The sequence below is a fragment of the Mizuhopecten yessoensis genome, unplaced genomic scaffold, assembly GCF_002113885.1.
Source record: "Mizuhopecten yessoensis strain PY_sf001 unplaced genomic scaffold, ASM211388v2 scaffold4537, whole genome shotgun sequence".
In the NCBI taxonomy this organism is placed as follows: domain Eukaryota; kingdom Metazoa; phylum Mollusca; class Bivalvia; order Pectinida; family Pectinidae; genus Mizuhopecten; species Mizuhopecten yessoensis.
In genome coordinates this window covers 112,237-138,642 of record NW_018405596.1, presented here as the reverse complement: position 1 = coordinate 138,642, position 26,406 = coordinate 112,237, and the positions used below count along the sequence as shown (strand labels likewise).

The 26,406-nt window shown below is 34.7% G+C and overlaps 1 protein-coding gene across 4 annotated transcripts in view; it reads left to right on the top strand.

Moving 5' to 3' along the window:
- LOC110449249 (glycerol-3-phosphate dehydrogenase, mitochondrial-like) overlaps window positions 1–26,406 on the top strand; it is a 40,911-nt gene that overhangs the window by 9,427 nt on the left and 5,078 nt on the right. Inside the window, exons 3-17 of one of the 4 annotated variants that reach the window (XM_021495995.1) lie at window positions 405–585; window positions 1,888–2,012; window positions 2,828–2,925; window positions 4,322–4,485; window positions 5,035–5,196; window positions 5,861–6,005; window positions 6,720–6,805; window positions 7,882–7,989; window positions 8,431–8,565; window positions 9,294–9,472; window positions 10,082–10,213; window positions 11,056–11,214; window positions 11,800–11,985; window positions 18,522–18,620; window positions 22,381–22,470. In XM_021495995.1, the coding sequence (XP_021351670.1) occupies window positions 405–585; window positions 1,888–2,012; window positions 2,828–2,925; window positions 4,322–4,485; window positions 5,035–5,196; window positions 5,861–6,005; window positions 6,720–6,805; window positions 7,882–7,989; window positions 8,431–8,565; window positions 9,294–9,472; window positions 10,082–10,213; window positions 11,056–11,214; window positions 11,800–11,985; window positions 18,522–18,620; window positions 22,381–22,470 (2,049 nt within the window). Of the gene's footprint in view, window positions 1–404; window positions 586–1,887; window positions 2,013–2,827; window positions 2,926–4,321; window positions 4,486–5,034; window positions 5,197–5,860; window positions 6,006–6,719; window positions 6,806–7,881; window positions 7,990–8,430; window positions 8,566–9,293; window positions 9,473–10,081; window positions 10,214–11,055; window positions 11,215–11,799; window positions 11,986–18,521; window positions 18,621–19,813; window positions 19,915–21,298; window positions 21,326–22,380; window positions 22,471–26,406 lie in introns of all 4 variants that reach the window. The other 3 variants (XM_021495996.1, XM_021495998.1, XM_021495997.1) reach the window with 3 other exon arrangements.

Here is a 26,406-nt window from a genome sequence, read left to right as displayed (position 1 = left end):
AAAGGGGTAAATGCCAGTTTCAGTTTTTAATGTTCTATGAAATACATTGTATGGACAAAGGGAAGCAATTCCTAATTCCTATGCAAATTAATTATCCAAAGGTTTAAAATGATATATTCTAGAGGAAACTTGGTACCCCTCTTCTGACAAACCTATAAAGATATACTGTACACACAAGAAGAATAACTTCACAGTGGTACACTTTTACATAAAACTTTGATTCATAACAAATTAACAGTAAATCCTTCTGTACAATATGATGGGAACTTCGTCTTTATTTTGTTCTCCATTCCAAAAATAATATATATATATATATATCTTTTGCCTTAGCTTTCAGTACTTTCAGTACTTAGATTTAATTGAGCATTATACCATTGAAGTTTGTGTATTTTTGACTGTTACAGCAAAAAGTTCATTTAGACTCCGGAAGTTTTGCCGTCGATGGCTTAAAGCAGAAATATGCTTGGGCTCCCTTGCCTTCCAGGGCTCAGCTAGTTGAGTCACTAAAGAAGGATGAGTTTGATGTTCTAGTTATAGGGGGCGGAGCCACAGGGTGTGGAGTAGCAGTCGATGCCGTGAGTAGAGGTAAACAAGGGATTTATTGATTATGTTTGTTAATTACCGCATTTATACTACCATATATGCCACATAAATTAAGGGCAATCCTCATAAAATTTCAAATTATAAGAGAGAAAAAACCCACCATTTTCATGATGAATTTCAGAATTTTTGTATTATGATGATATGCTTCACAATTTTGAATTTATGTTCCTCATGTTTATTGATAGGACTACAATACATAAAAATATTTGGTTGCATCAGACCTATTTTTTAATAATGACAATGATCCCCTGCCAATATTATCCAAATCTGCTAGCTACAATGTACTACAAAACAGGTGTAATTGGCCAAGTTAGATGTATTGTAAAAAAATCCTAGAATGAAGTCTTCAGGATCTTTACACAGAAACATCAGCTCTGCCAAGAGGACACATAATCAAATGTTTTCAAAATAAAGGGAGCTTTTATTTGGTTGTTGATCCAATCAAGTCTTGTGTATTCTTCGATTTAAATTTTCTCAGTGAAATATTCTTGTATAGATACCATAAAACAATCTTCATGCACATGTACTTGCCATCCCCGCAAACCTGATAACAATTAAATATATTCTTTCCTCACAAATTATAATCACTTACAGAATCTGGGAGTTATCTCCCCTTATCCACATCTATGTTGGATAGGAGAGGACTAGCTAATTTGATGGAGGTGATAACATAATTTCATATTTTTGGAAAAATGTTCCGATTGAAAATATAGTTTTGGGGAAAGCACCTGTTAAAAATTAAAGAGCTTCCATTTTCAGATATATATAATGGGGAAGTAACAATATCAGCACTAGTGCTAGGGATAGAATTTAGTTTACACTTCAACCCTAGCAAAATTTTGACAAAAGCAATTTTTAGGACAGATATTGCAGTCTTGGTCTCATGCTTTTCCTTAGGGACTTTCCACATATCGAGATCCCACTACATTTATTAGAAATGGGATTTATCAATATTTTGAAAATAGTGTTCAGTCCTCGCCTCAAAAATCCCTGCAAAAATCCTTGATAATTCAAATCTTCAAATATAAAATAGAAGGATTCTTATAACTCCTAATGAATGAATTGATGTTATATCATCTGGGTGCAATCGATCATTAATCTAATTGCTACTTCAAATTACAAACTGATGATCAATTTTGATTTTGTACCAATTGCCCATCACTTATGCAGTGAATGGTCAATTGAAATAGCCTTTGTAGCCAGCAAAACCCAGAAATTGTTACAACAACATTTCTTTGTATTTCAAAAAAAATATTTTGTATTTCTTAATGTTTTATTATAAAGGTCTGAAGACTGCCTTGGTGGAGAAGTACGACTATGGCTCTGGAACCAGCAGCAGATCTACGAAGCTTATCCATGGCGGCGTCCGATATCTGGAGAAAGCCATCTTCAATCTGGATATAGAACAGGTATAGTAGTTAGAGCTGTATCATATAGGAAACTATAAAAAACAGATGCCCACATTATTTAAACCCATCCATACAGCAGTTGACACTTTATATCAAGTATCTGATTGAACCAAAAGAATTCTGTATGATAGACGTCCCTAATTTGCAAATATGTGGGTTCTATTTGAGAAAATTTAACTGATGTATAATGTGTAGCATGCATTCAGCATAGTTTAATTCTCGCTTTTTTCACCGTCCTTAATGAGGGCAAATCGATCATGTTAGTGAATAGAAGTACACATCACACAAAATATATTTACATTTCCGCTTCACTCAATCTGTCATTTATAGAGTTTGAACCAATATTTACGGTATTCTCCTTTTATGACGACACAATTGATAACATTGTCTGGATCATTACTTCAGAGTTATGGTGTCGTAACTCAGACTTTTTGATAGGTATAAGTAAATTATATAGTGGTATTTAAATGGTTCCGGTAACTTATTCAATACAGTGTGTACACACTCTCTATCGATATATAAAAATCCCAGATCGAGTGACATATGCAATTTACAATTTCGTCACATCATTATAATTATACAGGCAAACAATACAGATTTCTCACTCAGTCATAACTTAACAAATTTAAAGGGACCAATCTGTCTTAATACATTCCGACACATTTAACAGAAAGATTGTGTATAAAGTAAAACTTTGATAGTATTTAAATGCTATTTCGAGCACACTCATCTAAAACAGTTTTCTTGATATTAATTAAGATTCATAGAAGTTTCATTTTTAGAATAAACTAATTACAGTGTATGTTCTGTTTCAGTACCGGATGGTGAAGGAAGCGTTGGCAGAGAGAGCCAACTTAATAGATATTGCTCCACATCTAGCCTACCCATTCCCTATCATGCTCCCAATATACAAGTAAGTACACATTTATTCCTGGGGAAATAAATACAATTAGTATTTGAATTTTCGAAGCTGACTGTCAAAGGATTGAAAAATCCTAATTGTGTCAGAATTAAATCTATGTACATGTATCTATGTAATTCCAATGGTTTGTTTACCTATATATTAATTTTACTACAAAATGGAACACATTTTACAAAAAAAATCTCAAAACGATAATCATCTGAACCTTTAAAGCATATTATATAGTAAGTCTACATGTAATTATGATAAAAAAATTGCATGTAAAAAACCCAGATTGTACTAGTATTATAATTAGTACAGATTTGTTTTGTGTCAGAAAATTTAGTTCATTTGAAAAAGGATAGAGTCATGTGGGATTCCTACAGGTGTACTCCAGTTATAGCTGCTGCTATGTACTTTCATCCAAACCAAAAAGTCAGATTAACACATCTTTTTAAAATTCTTTCATATGTGAAATGAATCAAGTCTAATTTCATAATATATAGAACTGGTAATTCTTTCTCTGAAATTTAACTGAAGATCATTTGCTTGTGTTTAAAAGTAGCTATTATTCTGTAATGATTCCCTGTAATGACCTGAATGATGTCGAGGATGAGTTCCATTTTATTTTAAATTGTCCTTGTTATATTGATATAAGGTTGGAACTAATTAAGAAATATTATGTAGGACATACAAGCATTTATAAATTAATTCAGCTACTTACTTGTGAGAATTTATCGTACATTTGAAATCTTGGCAAGTATTTAATACAAGCAAACAAAAGGAGATCTGCGCTGATTGCTGGTTAGTGTTCACTCTCCACTGTGTGTATGTGTGTGTGTCATATTGTATTTTGTCTTTGTATCATGTTGTTCTGTATAAATGTTATAACTGATAAGTCAACCGACTTAAAGTAATAAACAACTTAACCTGACCGAAGGTTAATCAGCACTATTTATTATAGTTTACATGTTTCGGCACACTTATTATGATGCTGAGTAACCTTCGGTCTGATGTTGTCAAGGCATTTTTGGGGGCCAAGTGGTTAAGGTGTCTGACATTCTGCTACAATGTACCACTAGCTCTCCACCACTGGTTCGTGGGTTCGAGGCCTACGTGGGGCAGTCGCCAGGTACTGGCTGTAGGTCGGTGGTTTTTCTCCAGGATCTCCGGCTTTCCTCCACCACTAAAACCTCACACATCCTTAAATGACCATAGCTGTTAAAAGGATGTAAAACAAACTGGGCATTTCTACCTGAATTTTCTTTACTTTTTGTGCTTGATTCGTGTACCAATCCGCAGAAAAACCACCAGAACATTTGGAAGATTTTGATACGGACGTTTGATCTTGTTTGCTTAGTATTGTTATTGCAATTAATTCAATGCGGTTTTCAACTTTCTCTTCAAGATACTGGCAGATTCCTTATTTTTGGGCTGGTATAAAAGCGTATGACTTCGTGGCTGGGAAACAAAACTTGAAATCTAGCTACTACCTTGGAAGAAAGAAGGCACTGGAGATATTTCCTATGTTGAAAAAGGATAAACTACGTGGCGCTTTGGTGTATTACGATGGTAGGTCCTACAGTCACAGTTTGGTGTAAAACAGTTTCTTAATCTATAAATTCTAATCAAACCTTTCCAATGTGGACACTTCTGTTCTGGGCCATTAGTAAGGTTTATGTGTTTGTTAATAAAGGCACCACACATTTGACTGTTGTAATCAAGGCCCCTTTTCATGGGGGTCACCACTCCTATAACATGAGAGGTCGCTGGTCGGCCTTTTTTCTATCGGATATTATTTTGCCGACCACGACGGCGCCTGTCGAAAGTTTTCCCGGTGTAAAACCTGTAACATTGTTGGAGTAGGAGGTCACATGATCATTGGGTGAAAAATTGCTATTGTATTTGAGACATAACAAAACTTTGAAAAAAGGTTTTCGTATGCAAAAGGTTCAACCAGAGAGAAATGATATATATTGATTGATGATGTGATAAACATAGCCTCATAATTATCATACAGTACAAGCAAGTGTAAGACATTGGAACTATATGTACAATACTTAGTGATCCATATATAACCGCTTACCATCGTTAAAAATAGCTCTGTACATTGATCTACAGGTCAGCACGACGATGCCAGGATGAATGTTAGTCTGGCTATCACAGCCGCAAGGCTAGGTAGCACTATAATGAACTACGTGGAGGTCGTAGAAATCCTGAAATCTCCGGACAGTCAAGGAAAGGAAGTGGTCAGCGGGGCCAAAGTGAGGGACAGAATGACCGGTAGGTTGTCATGGTTACATGATTTATATGTAAACTATTTCTGTACCGTAGTTAAGTACAAGTGTTTATTTGACTAAGATTAAGGAGGTGTCCAGTATTCCTGTATATATATAGATATATATAAAGTTGTTACAGTATTAAAAAAAAATACAGTTTTCTCTTTTCACTATATCCCAGAAATATAGTTCTCTACTGTACTATTACAGTACAAATTTAATAGTTTCTTTCTGTCACGTTTCCATATTTTTCATTTCTAAATACAAGAATACCTCAGAAAACCCCCCACCTTTTTGTCAGATTGGCATGTGATCGGCCCTGCTTACTCTTGGTAAAGATTGATAATACTTTAGTTAATCTCATAGAAATATTGGTTTATGACTTATGGATTGAAATATAATATCTTTATTTTTTTTGCATACATGACCAATGTTGCTTTCACAAGTGCAAAAAATACCACTCTCAAAGCTAGCCAGTAGGGATGATTTTGAGCTGCTTTGAATCCAATTATAAATTATCAGCATGTATGCATTTTGCGTAAATTAAAAAAAACAAAACAAAAGCAAAAGCAATATTTTTTTTGTGCAATCTAGGTGTCATTGGTCATGATTTCTGTTGAGTGTTTCACTGAGAGTAGGTTATTAAGTCTCCTGGTCTCTGTTGTTAGGTGAAGAATGGGAAGTTAAAGCCAAGTGTGTAGTAAACGCCACCGGACCGTACACGGATCGTATCCGCACCATGGCCAACCCAGGGGAGAGGAAGATCTGTCAGCCAAGCCAGGGTGTACATGTTGTACTGCCTGACTACTACAGGTTAGACCAGTCATGTGGTTTGCTCTATTGGTTTAAAGTTTTACTATAAATCTTATTATTTTCTCCAGGCTAATAAAAATATAATGTTCGTTTAATTTTTGGGTGTTGACTGCTCCTGTTGTGTAATAAGGCCCCAACTTCTAAATGTTTCTAAACTTCAGCGATGCTTTGATTTTGAAAATCTTAAGTTAAGAAATGTTCATGAACAATCACTTGTAATAACAGCCCAGGATGTCAGTAGAGTAACTCTACAAACTTTCATTTAATCAAAATGATTATAAATGGCATGACAGGTGAAACTTGACTAAAATGTTTACTTGACTGCAGAATCAAGATCACTGTAAAAGTTTTTCATTATTTCGGCTCTTGTATTTAAGTTTGAATTTTGTTGGTAAAACTTCTCTGGCAGGCTGGGATTATAAGATAATTGTATAGTAAAGTATAGTTAAACCCCTTTTGATACCACCATGTGTCCACAGAAATGTTGACGTTATAAAGGGGTTTGGTGATATATAATTGAGGGAAATGTTCAAAGGAATTCTTAATAAATAAAACAAGAAAAAAGGGAGATAAATGGAATCCTTACTTTAATTTCATGATATTCCCTTTAACATCTACACGCGGGTAGTGATTTCAGCACTGAGCAAATCTGTTTTGTTCAGGGCCAAAATATTGAAGATTGATTAACTTGAAGAAGAAAATGTATTTTTACAGCCCAACCTCCATGGGACTGCTTGATCCAGCCACAAGTGACGGAAGAATCATTTTTTTCCTGCCCTGGCAAAAAGTCACCATTGCAGGTAATTGACCTATTTTCTTTTTCCTTTGAAATGCTTTTGCTACAACTGTGATGGCTATTGATAGACATAAACAGTTTTAAAATCTGTGGCTAAATTTTAAAAGGTTAGTTTCATAGCAAATCATAAAATGTATAGGAGGCAACTTTTAAGAAAAATCATAAGACTTGAAAATTCAATATAAAATAAAGTGTCTCCATAAATCTACATGTAATTTTTTTAGAGCTATATATTCAGATTTAGTTTCTTCATAACAAAAAGAATTCTGAATAGTTTATACCTTTTTTTATCCAAAGGAAATTTACTAATTTTGTTCTTGAAATGTGCAGTTTTTAATTTCTAATTTGTTTTTACATTTTCATGGATAAAATCCTCATTGTAATGCCAAGTACAATCAATTCATTTTAAATTGTTTGGTTAGTTCATTCTAGACAATGCAGAAGGGAGTGTTTTAGATTTGGTCCAGTAAACATAACTTGGTGGTAGGAACATGTGATTGGACTAATCTGAAGAATTTGGATTATCATATCAGCATCTTGACTGAACATTCCTCCAAATCTACTATTCTGATTAACCCTTTCACCCCTATGTAACTTAAGTCGACTCTACCATGCATTGACATGGGTGTGTCCATTATGATCTACAGTGGTAAAAGGGTTAACACAATATTACAATGAATTAAGGATCCCTGTCCCACTGCACTGTGTTTTTTCCTTTATACAGTAACCTCCCCTTAACTTCCGTTTGGATATATACCTGTAGACATGTTTGAGCAGTACACTTTTCCGTTGACAGGTAGCTCAATCATTTGAACCCTAGTATAACGCTCTGATGTCCTGGGCAGTAATCCTGGTCTTGCCCCACTGAACTTTTTTTACGCTCAAAACACTTTTCTTGATTATATTTTGTTTATTTCATCTTTAAAACTTCTCATAAAAGATCTGTAAGCAATGGTTTTCTTTTCAGAAACTAAAGTCATGTCAGAATAAAACATTTTCAAACAGTAATTAGTTATAGTTTTTGGCAGTAGTACGGGGATCTTTAATGTAAAATTGTTAATGCTACTTGTGATTATCCAGGCACGACTGATGAGGCCTGCGACGTGACAGACTATCCATCCCCCACGGAGAAGGAGATACAATTTATCCTCAGCGAAATACGCCATTACCTGGACCCCGACGTTGAAAGTAGGTGTCAATACCCTGCCTTATTTACAGATATAGAGAAGTTTCTCTCATTAGATATTAGTTACTTTAAAATTTCACACATTTACTTAAATTGATTTTAGTAAATAGATAAACTAAGTTATGAAATTGACTACCCTTTTAATATATTTCATTCTTTACAGTTTTACATTTGCACATGCATTTATGTAATTTGAAAACTTGAAAAAACCTGCAATGTTAAAATTGCAGTTTTAAGAATGTTAAGTCTTAATTAAGTGAATATGTTGAAAGAAACATGGTCTTTTTGTGAATTCACCTCATATGGCATATTAATGATGTGTGCAATTTGATAACAATATAAAGATATTGCTTAAACAGAAAAACTTAATATCGCAAGTTTGATTAAATTGTGGCTCATTTGATTTTGTTGATATAAGTTGTGCGTCACTTATTTCATTTCAGTTCGTCGAGGCGATGTGTTGTCAGCCTGGTGTGGTATTCGTCCCCTTGTGTCTGATCCAAACAAGGTAGACACACAATCTATAGCCAGGAACCACATCATAGAGGTCACTAAGGACAATCTCATAACCATAGCAGGTAGGTATCTTAGTTACTGGCCGTCCTCGATATCCAGTGATTACGCTCACTTTCACTCTCTGCACTCCTGGAATATGTCATAGCAAAACTGAAGGCACAAAGATAGCTGTTTGATTGGTCTCGGGTAAAAAAAACCTGACCAGCAGCTAGGCTGATACCTGTCCTTCGAAGATTACATAGGAGACATGCCCGACTTCAAAGCCTGTCAATTTTTACTGTTACGTGACTGCGATATTCTTTTGATGAGTATCAAAGGATCAAACTAGTCTTCTTGTCTCGTCAACAAGGTGGTGCCTTCAATTTTGTTATGACATATTCCAGGGGTGTAGAGAGCGAAAGTGAACACAACCCCTGGATATCGAGGATGCTTCCTGGCTGTCAATCAAGTATCAAAAGTAAGCCTGTCAGTAAGTTAGGCTCTAAGATCATTGAATACTCATTACTTTTCACTTTTCACTGAATTGTATCCCTTCCTACCTGTTCAGGATTAATATAATCTTTCCCTACCTTGAGGGCATGACATAGAAACCACCGACTGTCAATCAAGAAAGTATCATAAGTGAGGCTTTTAGTCTACAGCTGGTAAATTTATTGGGGTTTTAAAGTTAACATATTATGACGATTGGAATTATAAATATATATATATGCATGTATGTTTGATTAACCAATGTGTAACCATGAACTTATTTAGAAAAAATAGACCTTTCTACATTTGCCTGTGTTTACAGGTGGAAAATGGACAACATATCGCCACATGGCTGAGGAAACCATAGACCGTGCAGTGTCTGTATGTAATCTGGAGCCTAAAACAAAGAGTCGTACCAAGGGCCTGCTGCTGGATGGGGCACATGGGTACACACCAACTTTCTTCATCAGACTGGTGCAGGATTTCGGCCTGGAGAATGATGTATGTGGTGGTAAAATAATTTTTTAGAGATTTTTTTTTACGGTTTCCTGGTATATGAATTACATTGGAAGCTACGTTTACTTGCTATTCAAAGAACATCAGTTTTCGTTGTTGGTGTTATGAGAAGTTATGGTACATAGTTTTATTGAATTTCAGGAGAAATCATAGGTTTTAATAAGGAATTCTAGAAAAATAAAATAAGTTTCACTCATGCTTATTCTAGAAGAAATTATCTTAATTTAATTGCACTAATTCAAGAAGAGTTACGAGAACCATATTGATGTGTTTTGACATCCAATTCTCCCTTACCACCTTTTATATTTATATTCCACTTTCAGCGAAGAGGAGAGGTGTCCTTTCGGATAAATTTGCCCATCTGTCTGATGATTTTTACCATCTCATTTGTAGTATTGCTAAATATCTACTGTCTGAACTAATTATTCAAACTTTGACCCTCAGAATATCTCCTTTAACCTGTAATTCAAAAAATAAAATGAGTGTGGAAATGTTATAATTCACAGATTATCTCCCTTGAATCATGTCACTTTGCGAAAAATGAGGATCGAAATGTTGTATTTCACAGATTATCTCCCTTTAATCTTGTCTCAGGTCGCCCAGCATCTTGCCAGTACATATGGAGATAAAGCCTTTAAGGTGGCCAAGCTTGCTGCCCTGACTGGAAAACGATGGCCAGTTGTTGGCAAACGTCTACACGAGGAATTCCCATACATAGAGGCAGAGGTTGGTATGAGGGTACATTCTCAAGGCTTGCTGCATCTTCGCTAGCCAAATGTTCGCTTCGTATTCACTCCACTTACCCTTGGCGGATATAGCCGTGTTTTCATAACTCCCTTAACTGCCACCTAGCAGATATAGAGTTATCGCTCTTCTCCCAAAAAACTTTTAATCAACCAGAATGACCGTTACATACACACTCCATTGGCGTGTTGACATACGCACGTGTATGTCGAGGTGAAGTATTAATGACAGAGCAATATGGAAACAATCCAAAGGCAAAAGCGCTATATGTAAGACGTGATTTCATTGGATGTCAGCGATTAGCACCGCATGAAAATTTGAAGGATCGGTGAATACGGCTATATCCGCCAAGGGTAAGTGGAGTGTATACGAAGCGAACACTTGGCTAGCAAAGATGGGCTGGCTGTGGAAAACAAAAAAGTCCATAAGTAATCGGTGTTTGGATGGGGTGTTAGAATGGATATAGCCAAATTAAACAGAGGAAAGCATGAGAAAATTTCTCTAATCAAACATTCCTTTACAAGATGATACAGAAGGAGATAGACATACTCTGATTAAAACTGTCAATAGAATACTTACCAAAATTTCGTTAAATGGGCACTACAGAGCTACTGTTATAATGTTTTCGTTGTTGGGAAATATCTGAACATTGGTTGTACATGGCCATATTTATAAGGGTAAGCTGTGTCACTACCATTACCCTAAATAGATATAAGGCTAGACAAACCTTATCTTATTCCTTATTTGGTCATTTAACCAAATAGGCATCTGTATCGGATAGTATTGACAACTGCTAACATGTAAGACTATCTGATACTAACCAGGTACGATATGCAGTGAAGGAGTACGCATGTCGAGCCATTGACGTGCTTGCACGTCGAACACGCCTCACGTTCTGTAACGTTCATGCTGCCGAGGAGGCCTTACCCAGAATCGTGGAGATTATGGCAGAGGAACTCAAATGGGATAAGAAAAAGCAGAAGGTAAGATGTTGTTGGTTTATGACTCATGTGATATAAAAAGGTTATATTTGTGGTATTCACATTGTATACCCCTGAAAACTATCAGCTTATTTGAAAAATATGATAAACTAAACGTAGGTATAATGGTTTAATGAGAGATGTGAACAACACTTGTAAATGTTAACACCTCATATTTCAGTTCTGACCAAAGAAAACTGATATTAAATTTGCCCCCCCTCCCCCTAACCATTACAGCAAATTACCAAATTATGAGGCAAATATGGTTAAACAATCACCCAGAACAAGCATGATAGCAAATCAATTATATTACATTATCATCATAGATTCATACTCCGAGAGACATTACCCGAAACAAACTCTACAAATCCTTGAAAAATACTGACTTTAATTTGGAAGACTGTTAATACCCATTAGCTTTTAATTAATTTGGTATTCTATCACATATTAATGTACTATTTATGTTTGTGATATTTCTAGGACTGTTATACTGTATATAACCATTCATACATTACAGTTCGTAATGGTACCTTACACTACTACATAATCCTAAAATACCCTTGTTTAATTTTGCTCGACACCTTTCAGGAGGAAATAGAACATGCACGCACCTTTCTGAAAAGAGAGATGGGTCTTGACTTGGGAACAGGATCCAAAAACGTGCCTATCAACTTCACCAAGGATGAAATCAACGTGTACGTCAAGCGCTTTAAGACACTGGACCACGACCATAAGGGATACATCACCGTCAATGACCTCCGCAAATACTTCAAGGTCAGTCCATGTCGTTAACTCTTTTGGTACTGAAAATCCTGTCCAGATTCTGTACCAGATGTTCTTACTAGACTCGCCCCCGCGCAAATAACAAAATGGTGGATTATTAATGTTCTGTTTAGACGAGGTGTAATTGCTGCAAGAATTAAACCGGTAACTGTGAACAAATATTGTTATTGTTTCATATTGTTGTTTATATATAGACACACACTTTTTCATTTTCGCAGCATAATGACTAACTGGCAGCTAATTATGACAGAGAAATTGACATCTGTTCGGCAACAAACGATACGAAACCTTGTTTTCAAAACAGTGTTGTAGTGGAAGTTCCTAATTAAATAGGGATTGATTATTGTTTATGAATACGAAGTCGTTAGTTTTTTTTTCTAAATTAAGAATAGATTTCATTAAGACTTATATTAAAATATTTATATTTACTTCTATAAGTCTAAATAAATATTTGATGATGAATTTACGAGTGTTCACATCGAACTAAGTTGCAACCATATTGTTTATATTTGAATCACCAAACGCAAACATCTTGTGGCAGATTCGAAAACAACAGGTCACAAAATATAAATTGTGTACTTTGCACCTATCTTCTTTTCAACTCATTTTAGCGACAAATAATTGTATTTTGCAATTGTCGTGTGCAATAACAAGCTTAACATAAGACAAGTTACACCAAAGTCTGTTGTCGTGTGTACTCGACAATAGGGATGAGACGGCCTATTATTTTGTCGTCTGTACACGACAATGGGGACCAGGATGACATATTGTTGTGGTGTGTGCCTGACAACAGTACGGAAAGAGTTAAGACTTGTTTGGTTGTTGTTCTGCAGTTTGTTCATTAGCTTACAATGATCAGCTGATGGTCCGTTTATTTCACTGATCGCCTGTGTTCCGGCATCCGTCATTTATTTAATGATAGATTTCTTGTACAGGATTTTATACCCTCTAGACTAGACTCAATACATGATAATGGTTATAATTAAAAAAATGTTTGATGGTAACGACATTACAGTTCATAAACTAGCTTTGAAGTTATAAAATAAATCGATGTTTTTCCAGTTTTTATCCAGTTCATTTTTGAAACAGTTTAAATTATTAGCACATACAGTTCTACATTTCCTGGTAAGTTATTCTACACATTTGCAGTTCCTAGTAAAAAACTATTTTTCCTGTTCATATACAATTGTACACTGTTTCGGATTGATTTAAATCATCTTTCCATAACTTTAAAAAATCAGCAACATGCGGTCATATATTCCATGAATTAATTTATAAAGTCCTTTCATATCTACTCGCTGTCTCCTGTACGATAGCGTTGGTAAATTTAGCATTTTAATCTATCCGAGATCCGGGTATGAAAGGTTTTTCAATTCAGCGACCAATTTTGTTGCCCTTCTATGAACTCCTTCAATTTTTTCAATATACTTAGTTTTATATATGTAAACCAAGAAGCGCTCGCGAAATCAAGATAGGTCTAACTAATGATTTGTATAGCAATAGAAAAGTTTCTTTGTCCAAGTTTTGGAATGATTTCCTTATCGATTATTGAGTTTGCTTTTTTATTTTTTTCTATTTTTTTTTCAAATTTAAGATTGCTATCAATTACTACTCCTATGTCTTTTTCCGCTTCTGATTTCTTTAGAAGTGTTTCAGCAAGATGGTATGTAAAGTCGTTTGCAGTGTTCTTTCCTATGTGTATACAAACACATTTCCCTGGATGTAGTTTCAACAACCATGTATCACACCATTTTTATACGCCCGTCAAATTTGACGAGGGTATTATGGTATGGCGTTATCCGTCCGTCCGGACGTAAACTTTTGTTTGTCCAGCAATCTCCTCCTACATTTTTTGACAGGTCTCTTTGAAACTTGGTATACATTATAATCATGATATGAAGTTGTGTCTCCCTTTAAAGAATTTTGATTCGACGATTTTTGCAAAAGTTATTGTCCTTTGTTCATTTCAGTATTTATTTTTTTATCCAGAGATTTTCTCCTACATTTTTATAGCATGTCAGCTAACCACTCTTTGAATGATGCAGATCTTATTTCAATGTAAGAAAGTATATAACACTATATGGAATTCAACGGGCGTATATTGTTCCGCCCCATGGTACTCTTGTTCCATTCTATAAAGATCTTCCTGAAGAAGGTTTTGATCAGCTAATTCTTTAGTGATACCTTTGAATATTTTTGTGTCATCTGCGAATGAATACGCATCTGAATCCAGAGTATCAGGTAGGTCATTAATGTAGACGACAAACAATATGGGACCTATTACAGACCCTTGTGGAACTCCCAACATGTCATGTTTTCGTTCCGAGTAATTTCCAACAACAATAACGCATTGTTTTCTGTCTTTTAAGAAATCCTCTATCTATCTTACATAGATATGATGTATTCAGTGAGCTTTTAGTTTTTTAACAAGTCTCTTGTGTGTTACGGTATTGAACTCCTTTTGAAAATCTGTATAAATACAATCAATAGGGTTTCCTTTGTCCATTGCAATGGTCCATTTATCTAGAACAGTAAGGAGTTGAGGAGTTGTTGATCTGCCCAATATAAATCCATATTGTTTTATTGCTAAAAACTGAGTTGAATTTCATATGATTAACTAAGTGATTTCTTACCAGTGTCTACATTGTCTTGACCCAATTGAAGTGCGACTGACGCCAGACGGGACTGTAATTTCCAGCCAGTGACTTGTTCCTTTCTTGTAAATTGCACATACATAAGGCCCCTTCCAGACTGCTGGTACCATCTATTGTCTAATCATCTAATGACCTACCAGGTATAGTCTATTGACTGATTGTATAGTAATGTCAATGGCTCTGCTATTGTGTTGGCCAGCTCCTTGAGAAGTCTTTGATGTATGTCGTGTGAACCCAGAGATTTATTTTCCTTGGGACTTAATAGTGATCCTTTTGTTTCTTTACTCGTTAAAATCACGCTTGTCATCTCCTTTCTGACACAATTTACTGGGATTTGAGGTATATTACCTAGGGGTTCTGTTACAAATACACTACAGAATTTTTTAAAAAAGTTTTTCAACTTTCTCGCTGTCTTTTTCCATTTTCATGGTGCCTCGTTGTTGTAATCTGTGTGAAGATCACCTATAGCTGATTTTGTTTTTTGATTTCCTACTTAAATATTGCCAATTTAAAATTACTCTCGGATTTTCTTTTGACCTCTTAGCTAAATCATATTCAAATATATTATGTAAAAAAAGTGTTCGTTTTCTTACTGCATTTGATGCTTTTCTACAGTCTCTTTGATTATTAGGGTCTTTGATTTGTATTGCCCTTCGCGTTAAACAGTTCTTCAGTTTTAATTTCTTTTTGGTTTTGTTGTCGAATGGAATCATGTGTTGTTTTCTTCTTCCTGGCTTAAAAGTTTTAGCTGGTACATACTTTGACCATTTTGTATTTGCATCCGTATAAGGTAAATTTCCAATCCCAATCCCTACGGGACTGTTCCTCATAAGCTCTTATAAAATTGGTCTTATCGTAACTTTTCCTCTTTTTAGTTTCTTTTGTTAGTTCAGCATGACATATATATTCAGAAAGTAATACACAGTGATTGCCCTTCCCTAAGGGACTGATGTATCTAAGATTGCCTATCATATTTTCTTCATTTGTTGATATTAGATCTAGGAGGTGGGTATATGTCACGGCCTCTCGATCTTGTTGGTTTGGTAACATGTTGATATTAGATCTAGGAGGTGGGTATTGTCACGGCCTCTCTATCTTGTTGGTTCGGTAACATGTTGATATTAGATCTAGGAGGTGGGTATTGTCACAGCCTCTCTATCTTGTTGGTTCGGTACCATGTTGATATTAGATCTAGGAGGTGGGTATTGTCACGGCCTCTCGATCTTGTTGGTTCGGTAACATGTTGATATTAGATCTAGGAGGGGGGGATTGTCACGGCCTCTCTATCTTGTTGGTTCGGTACCATGTTGATATTAGATCTAGGAGGGGGGTATTGTCACGGCCTCTCTATCTTGTTGGTTTGGTAACATGTTGATATTATATCGAGGAGGTGGGTATTGTCACGGCCTCTCTATCTTGTTGGTTTGGTAACATGTTGATATTAGATCTAGGAGGTGGGGATTGTCACGGCCTCTCGATCTTGTTGGTTCGGTAACATGTTGATATTAGATCTAGGAGGTGGGGATTGTCACGGCCTCTCTATCTTGTTGGTTCGGTAGCATGTTGATATTAGATCTAGGAGGTGGGTATATGTCATGGCCTCTCTATCTTGTTGGTTCGGTAACATGTTGATAGAGAAATAAATCTTGTACACAGTCTAAAAACTTGTGTTCCTGCAAAGACAAATTTTCTCCTTTGGCATTCTGTAGCCTCCAGTCTATATCCAGAAAGTTGAGGTCCCCTATTAGCAACAGGTGTGAATGTTTTGTTGTAGCCTCTTCTTGCAATAAAAGGTGCAACTTATCAATGTTGAAGTCATGTCTAAAATCTAACAGATATCATCGACCCCTCATGAGTATTAATATCAACCTCTTCCGCCCAGTATTGATATTTTTGACCCCGGGTAGTCACATTGACTCCAAAAAAATATTTTTCGATTAAACGTGAATATTTACATTCCCTCTTGAAGTGATTTCCAATATCGGTTGGGGATCTGTATAAGATACCTGATACTGTTTCTTGCGTGTTTAATTTCATCAAAGATTTATTCTTGAAAAAACTGTTTTCATATATTACTTCTTTTGATGAGTAAACTTCTATGTCTTTAATACAGCAGCAGGCTTCTACCTGTATTAATTTCTATATATTTGGAAAGTATGTTATATTCTCCTATATCTTTATTGATGTTGAATTATGTAGTTATTTAATTTTGTTTTCTACTTTTTGATTTCACCTCTGCAATACCTATGATATTTGCTGTACAATTTCAGAGACTTGTCGTAAGCTCTGCTAATTTTGTTGTGTAGCCGGTCAGCATTGTGTAGAACCAGGAAAAACTGTTAAGCGATTCTGCTGTGTCTACCATTACGATATGCGTATGACTTTTCTTGCCCACAGCAGGGCCCGGTACTTTGTATGTGTTTACGTATTCCCCCGACAACTGTTCTAGTTTGGATCCTGCCTCTTGGAAGAGTTGTTTTTCCTTTTCCCTTTCGGCTCTTGTTAGATCGTTTCCTATTCTTATGTTCCTTTAGGTATCATTCCGGTGTACGGAAGCAATATTTCTAAACAGAGTGGCGAAGTTTCTGAAGTTTGAAAAGTAACTAGAAGTGGTCTTCCAGATTTTTTCCTTACCTGACATATGTGATTCTTCCTCCTTATCCTCCTTGCTGTATATAGCCCTATCATTGTAGCCCTTAAGTTCGTGGGAATTTTTCTTTAAGTATTTCTCCTAAATTTTTGTCCTTTAGTTTCCTTTCGTTTTTTGTTCTGGATCTTTGTTCCTTTGCGCTGAAAATCTTTATATATTGTTTTCCCTAGCTTTCAAAATGCCTCTCATCAAATCCTGATATAACGCTAGAAATGTCTTTTCTCCCTGTTCCTTGCTGTTTTTCTTTGCTACCTGTGCCCAGGTGTTGGTGTCACTGATTTCAGCACCGTTTCCAATAGGCTGTTTAATCATCTCCGTTACTTTTGCCTCATCACATGTGATTTCTATTTCTTTCTCTATTTTTGCTATTCTTTCGTTAGATCCGTTTATGATGCGCATGCATGCTTTGGTATCTCTCCTTGATTTCCTGCGTAGTCGCAATGTTCTTTTTTCACATTTACCAAGCAACGCTGACAGAACCACATGATGTCTGACATATATCGCTTTCTGAATAACATTGTATTCCTCCTCAACCTTTTTTCAGGCATGGTAAACAATACCTTTCCTTGCACTTCCAGCAACCTTAAAGAGTTTGTCGCAGATTTTTGAGTGACATATTATAATTACATGCGTGTCAACGTTTTAGCTTCTCTCCCTCATCGCCACTATTCTCTGGGGACATAGAGTATGATAAACGGAGGTGTTGTGGCCGTTGCATTGGTCACTCTAACTTTACTTCTAAGCTCTGGATGGTGTTTCTTGTCAAATGGTTGCCATGGTCAATCCCCTACTGTTCAAACTTGGATTCTCGATATTTCTGTGAATGTATCCGTTTATCCCCGAACAATTTCAAAATGTCCAGGTGTGACCTCCCCCAACAGCTTGAAGTGCACATAACTGTGTTTTTCTGGAAAAGATTGTCGCAGCGTCACAGTTGCCATCCAGCCACTGGAAGTGACGTCAGTCCCTATTTAATAAACAATCTATTTTACCCCAATTTCTCAGAAACTAAGAGAAACTTGGTATGGATGTTCCTCTTTGTCAGTAGTTTTGCATGTTCCAATTTAAGCCAAATTGGAAAACAAAAAGGCCACCAGGCAGCCGTCTTGGATTTTACAAATGCAACTTTCTGTAAATCAATCATCCGCTTAATTAAAATAGTGATTCTCATTGATCCAAAAGTAAAACTGCCTGTATTAATTTGTTTTGATTGTTTATTGTAGAAAATTGGAGAACGAGTGACAGAGGACCAGCTTCACGATATCCTGAACGAAGTGGACTTAAACAAAAATGCTCAAGTAGATCTCGGCGAATTCTTACAGGTAAAGAATTCATATTTAATTCTTCGGACATTCTCATTATCGTAACTTAATGTAGGTTTCTAGGGAGTTCCGCTACGGGTAAAGATATTTGCTATGAATCTGAAAATAGCTAGTCCTTGTGATCTTTAGGCCACCCTGAAGAAATTTCTATACCATAGTATACATTAAGGTTACACATGCAAGGTTAATACCAGGTGATCATGAGTGATGCAGGCCAATTGGGCCTCTTGTTTTCAACTTTAAATATAGAGAAGAAAATTGGTAAAATGTATATTAGAAAAAAAAAGAAAAAAAAAAGTCAAAGAAGTATTTAGTACAAATACCCATCCCTGCAACATCAAGGTTAGAAACCTCGCCATTAAGGAGATGGCGTTCATAGGCTACGCCTGTTGCCCAGTTCCTTTTCTATCTTTGATCTGATGAACAAAATATTCTGAAATGAAACCTTGGTTAGATTTTGCATTAAGTTTGTGTATCTTAATATTAGAAATCAAACTTAAGACCCCCTGCTAACATCCGGGCCAACATGCTACAAAGAGCGATTAATATAAGTTGAACTATAACTTGTATCATAATTGTTGAAAAATAAAGTTTATATCGACTTTATGAGTAGATACATGTTAAGGAATACTACATCAACATGTCAAATATAGGTCACTGTGACTTGTTTTCTGATTTACTTTGGTTAGACTTTGCTTTTAACTCCATTTTCTTCAAAGAAGGATCGAGTGGAGGCATGCGTTTGTTTAGAAGCAATTACTAGTGGCATGCAAAATATTTATTTGTTATATAATGTACTAGTGAATGTGAAAGGATACTTTGACTCCACTGTCCATACCTTATGTATCATAAAGATATCAGCATGCATGTTTTTTCTGCAAAACAGAACATTAAATGCAAGATGTTTTTCTGTTTGAAGTTTTAAATCTGTAGTGGATATATCAAATCTTCTTGATAAGTTACTTAAAAAGTTTGGAAAGTCCAAGACTTTGAGTAACAAGTAAATTGCAACTTTCAATATATGGTAAAACCACAGTTTCTGTGATGGTGTGATAGAAAGAGTTAGCATTTCAGTGAAGTATGTCTACCGACTAATATATGTTGTGGTCTACAAATAGCTACTTAGTGTTGTGCAGGCTCACACAAAGAATGTCTTCAGACTGACTAATACATATTGTGGTCTACAAATATAGCTACTTAGTGCCGTGCAGGCTCACAAAAAGGATGGTCGCGGCCTCCAAACCTCAAAGCTGCCACAAATCGTGTCAATCCTGGACTCTCTTCTAGAGGATGAGTGAGACTGTCACTTAAATTTTAGCTGTCACAGCATAGGCCAAAATATCTTCAGAATACTGTTAGTTACTGCATAACGGGAATTTTTTGTTGGTCAATTAATTTCTTCTGTGGTTTAATGTTTAGAAACTCTATATGGTATTGATAAAAACTTTTGCAATCTGAAGGTACAGGTATGCATCAACTTGAGTCAGTTAATTTGTTCATATATTCTCTGACAAGTGTATAAAGTTAGGAGTATTCACACTGCAATGATTAAACCGCAGAAGTAAATATACAATAAAATGTTCATGTTATACAGTATATAGTGTTTTACTAACTTAAAGTAATGAGTAATTAGTCAAACACGCAGTCATCACAAACTCCACGGATATAGACTTTGTGAAATTCCATTTCAATCAAAGTGATCACCCACGATACGTATGTTTTACAAACAGTTTATAGTTTAAAAACATTTCAATACATTTTGAACAATTTTAGTTTCAAAAGAAAAAAAAGTTGAAATTTTAAAAACTCTTGCTGTATTTGGCCAAATATCTACATTTAATTCGGTTATATTTTGGCCTAACTATAGATAGCTGGTGCACAATCGCAGAAAAAGTGTTTTCCTTTTGGTTGTGCTTAAACTTATTTCATTTATTTTCCATATTTCTCTAGTTTCAAATTTTATAAATTTAAGTTTGTGTATATAACTGTTACGTTTTCACTGATTAATTTTGTTGTAAAACGTTTAAGTTGTTTGAAAAGATATTAATGTTAACATCTATTTTCGTTTTTGTTTGTGACTCTCTGCCCTAAGTTCTTGTTATAGACTCTGCTAATTGTCACATACCATGTGGTGTGAAGGGATCATAGCAGGCCTCTTACATTATTAATGTAACCGAGTTAAAAACTAGAAACCGTGCCCATCATCCAGTTCCTGTATAACCTAAGCACATGTACTACGTACTGGGATTGAAGCAGTCAAAATATTTACATAAATTTTATACCCATTAAGGAAAGTAATAGGGAATCACCGAAATCTGACTGTCTATTGACACAACTTTTAAATACTTGCTTCGTCTCTTCAGAATACATTTCATTGAAATTTGATAAAAAAAATATTTCATCAGTATACAGGTTACTATAGTAAATCACAAAATTGTGTTACAACTACAAGTACATAATTTCAATTCTAATAAAAGCTGATTAAATGGAAATTTTGAGGCTGTTATTTAATAAGTGAAACTTACATTGAAGAAAAATAGCATATCTAATGTGATGCGATCGACACATTTTGTTAAAAAGAAATAAACGAACCCTTCAACCACAAATTTGGTATGACTTGTACAATGAATGGCAGAGCTATAATGAGAACTGAGGGAGGTTGGGTTTATTACATACAGCTGGTGAAATCCAAGTCATCATCAAGGGTACTTTTACACCGTGCACCAAATACTTAAAAATTGTATCTGCATCAAAAACTTAATTTATAGTCCATTCAATTTATGGTATATGTGTATCACTTGCTCTCTGTATATTTGCTTGACATTTTCTTGATATATGTATTTTTATTTATCATTTTAAAGATACCTCACCTAAATCTCCATTTGCAGGTACATGTTTTTACATTGTAGAAAAAAGCTCAGGTTTGGCATTCAATACTGATGTTGAATCAGTAAATAGCAAAACAAAATTTGATTTGTTTTAACTACATGTATGTTCTCATTGTTAAAGTTTACTCATTCACCCCTGAAGATGCATTTGAACTCTTCCTAATCAGTGGTTGGAATAGTTCATTATGAAGTTCCAGGGGTGAATGAGTTAATGTTTATGACCTTTTAAAAAGGTTCAGAATTGAACTCTTCCAGGCCTGAATATTCGCAAATGGAGATTATGATAGGCTTGGCCAAAATGTTCAAAATTGTTTCAAATTACCTAAAATAATTATGAAGAGATCTTGTAATACAACCAGTAAGTCTTTCTGTGTGACGTTTCAGTGACCAGTACGTTATATGTACTCTGTCACCTTCAACAGACAAATGATCAGTGAAGCCTTATATGTGTAAAATGTGTACGAGTTGTCCAAAAATCGATGTTGATTTGGGTACGCTGTTACGCGTATGTACAAAAGTTGCTATATTTGTCACATGGAAACAAATATTGGTTGTGCTACAAGAATCTTATTCACATAGACACACTTATTGGTTGTGTTACAAGAATCTTTTCACAAGCCATACTTACCATTCTGAAGAAAATGATTAGAAATACCTAAAACAATGTTTGATGTCGATATTGGATGTCCTGATAACTTATTGGAATCATCGTACTATGCAACTACTATAACAAAAGGCAATGGCTTCTATATGTACGAAAGATTTATATATAGTAACTTTGAATTTGAAGCGTTTTTGCTCTGCCTTTCTAGTGAATTTCACACATTGCAGATTTCTGCTATCATACTGTTTTGTATTTTTGACTGTTGTAGTTGATGTACTATATAAATATAGCGGTGTCACTAAACGATCACTGGGAAAGTCAGTCAGATGATCTAGGCGAGCATAAGAAACGTCACATGGTACACGCTTCATAGACATTCCTACCCGACATTTAACTTGTGAGGTCAAAGGTCAACACCAATCACATCATTAACACATTTAAACGTCTTTTTCCTGAGTAACTATCCAAAGAATAGGATAACAGAATCAGTCAGAAAAAGAATCTTTTACCATATTTAAAAAAAAAAAAAAAAAAAAAAAGGTTATTAATGAAATTATGAAACTAATAGATAATTAGGAATCTTCATTTAAGACGGGTAACCTATATCATTTTTGAAGTAAATCACCTGTAAAACTGAAAATGTATTTAGAATGAAATAATAAGATTTTTTTTTTAAATCAAGTTGAATTCTATATTGTTGCATGTATAGTACAACAACATACAACATTTATAACGATCATGCTTTCCTTATGGATTGAAAAAAAGGAAGTGCTGATATCAAAAGGTCAGTCTTGCATGACCTTATAATATCTTGTATATGTTTGCGTGAATCCATAGTTTTCAATATTGAAATAACATATTGGAACGCATGTGGAATTGGATTTATCAAATTCAATGTAAATCGTTAGGCGCTTATTGGGCACTTATAATCCAAGTTTCTGAAATAAACTGATATCACTATAGTTAAGTAAAGCCAGTCATTTCCAAGGCCTAATCACAAATGTTCTAGGGTTGGACACGGCCAGTACAAGAAATATTCCAATACCATGCGGTCATCCATGCTATGTAGATTCTAATCTACCTCCCTTGGTAATTAAACGTGATTCACTGATCACCGGTGAATGTATTCAGACAACTGTAGTTAGCATTTTGTGTGTTATGTAAATAACAATGTCCACTGTAAAACGTAAAACTATGCTTTCAAGCACCTATTTCATGATTTTAAAGCCAAGATCATATCTGTTTCCTAAAGTCAACATAATTCCTTAAGTTTATAAAATGCAATATTGTGTATAATCATCTTAAAATTGTACAACTTCTAAAATGAAGCTTCAGTCTTTTAAAGTGAAACATTTTGTGGTTTCACTATCATATTAAATGGTCATTAAGATTATTAAACTATTACGACTCAAATTATTATGACTCACAGTTTTATTATTATTATTATATTACAATATATACGGTTTTACTACCGCTGACAATGTGGTTGGTGATGGCCTTGACCTATAGACCACATGTTTGAACAACTGTGCTTTGGTGCTTCTTTAACAGTCAGCTTTAATATGTTGGAGTGATTTCACCTTTTTATTTTGGAGGCTGTATGTGCACATACATATTGATAGGATGTGGGGCTTATGGTGACAAGTTGCTTTGCCTATTTCATTGAAACCATTTTGGTACAATTCAGCAATTATCGTGAGATATCAAACAGGAACAAAATAGATTTTTAAAAGTCTTCGTATAAGTTAGAAAGCTTTACATATTTCAGCTTTGCATAAAAGATACAAGAATATTTATTTAACATTCGTTACATAAAAACAGACAACATAATAGCTTCCAGAGCTATAAATCGATAAACAGGTTACTTAGGTAAAAGATTAATATTTTGAAAGTCTACTTCACAAATTATGAATGTTCAGGAGTGTATCCATATACTTTTTATTGCTTAAACGTCCTATTGCTGGTTGTTAAAAAGTTAATAAAGGAACTAAATTTTGAATGTCCTCAAAAATCTTGAATTTAATAACCAAACTTGCATCAATCAAGATCTCAGATCCTTGAGTGGTGACAAGAAACATGAAATCAGTTTAATATTTTTTTGAAACATTTTGAAAACTAATTGGTTAACCGTTTTAGGTCACCTGAGCTTTAGCTTATTGCTATCCATCTTTGTCCGTCGTCGTGCGTCGCCCTTTAACATTTTACATTTTCAACTTAATCTGAAATACTGTCAAAGGGATTTCATTGATACTTCATGGGGATGTTACTGACAACTCTCTGACCAAGTGTTGTTATTGTTCGGGTCGATCAGAAATCCAATATGGTACGCCATTTTGAAAAACTACCTCAAACATAAAGTCAAGTTCTACGTGGCCAATTTCACTGAAACTTTGTAGGAATGATTGACTCACGGTCCTGACCAAGTGATGTTATTTTTCGGGTCGATCAGAAATCCAATATGTCCCCCACGCCCGCCATTTTGAAAAACTATTTCAAACTTAAAATCAAGTTCTACGTGGCCAATTTCACTGAAAATTCATAGGAATGATCGACTAATGGTCCTGACAAAGTGATATGTTATTTTCCGGGTCGATGAGAAATCCAATATAGCTGCCACGGCTGCTATTTTGAAAATAACCATTTCAAACTTAAAATCAAGTTCTAATAGGCCAATTTAACTAAATCTCAGTCTAGTAATGATTAACTCAGTGTCCTGACAAACTTAACTTAACATTAGACTTAACAAATTTTAACTCAAATTGGTAAGGATGATTGACATCATTATCTCCACTCCATATTTCAACAACAAAAATAAATACTGTAGGACTCCGTGACCGATAAGGCCCATGGGCCTCTTGTATTAAGCTGATATTGCCTTTAAAAACTAAAACAAGTTAAAACAGTAAATTACTAATAATTAAGCTGCTATCATCGATAGAATAATAAGGTGGTTGCACAAACATGATTTTGTTAGCACCATTTCCCTCTCCTTTTGTATTTTGATTTTGATCAAGGTTTTGTTTGGTACCATTTAACCCAGTGTCATTCTTCATTTCTCCTGTAATAGCATATTCAGAGGTACATTTATTTGCTTTGAAACATTAACTGGAGGAATTTGAAGGAATTCTGAATTACAAGGTCCCTACTTGAACTGTGAAAGTATTTGTAAAAGAAAAGTTCCAGGTCCATCTCCAAAAAAAAGATGAAGGTTTCGGAAATAAGCTTCATTATATCTCAAATTTCTTATTTATTTTATTGATCGGACAAATATAATTGTCTAACAAATATTTTATCATTGGCAGAAAATTCAGAATATCTTTTAGATTATTATGTTATGGTATTCTGTGAAAAAAAGAGAGTATTTGTCAGAATTAAAGAGAAAATGACGAAATATTTTCAAGTCATTCTGATATTAAATTCGCTAGGAAACCCTGAATGTGGAATTAATACGTGTGTATGAATCTTTTCACCTTTGATAATGCAAGTCTGTGACGTGATGTGTTTGTTGTAACTAGCCCTGGCTGATCTTGCTTACGCTACGTAATCCAGAATATTTTGCAGTATAAATTGAAAAAAAAATAAAGATGAAAAGATGAAGGTTGACATGAAGTAAAGTTTCAAACAAAAATTCAAAGGGAAAAAATATGTAAAAAGCCATGTCGTAAAGACATATCTGCAATGTAATTCACTTTATTTTTCGATTGACCATAGCTGTAATAAGACGCAAAACTCACAAACCAAACCAAACTATTTTTTGAAAAATATTGGTGTTTTTTTTCATTAATTCATGGAAGACTCATTTGTGAATTTGAGACTTTTTCAAAACATTTGCAAGGAGGCTTGTTTTTCGCAAATATTAATTACATAATTTTTATTAAAATCAAAATAACAATCATGATTTTCCATGAGTAAATCTACATATATAATTCGCAAAATAAAATCCATGCGAAAAAATTGATTGCATTGATAAGATTGTATTCTTGCATATATTTTATACAAATGCTCTCCACTCAAGTAGTGGATAATTTTGAAAAAAAGGCTTTTCTATAATGTTGGATAGTATTTACATGTGCACAGACTTTATAGTATTTTCATTCTTATTCTCAGACTTGTAAATGCATGTACTATAAATATATAGAGAGCAAGTCACAGGTACTTCAATTTTTCAAATGACTTTATCCTATCTTTAACCCTTTCACCCCTATGTAACTTTAGTAGACTCTACCATGCATTGATCTGGTTAAGTCCATTATGGTCTACAGTGGTGAAGGGGTTAATACTATTTGGGTTTCTT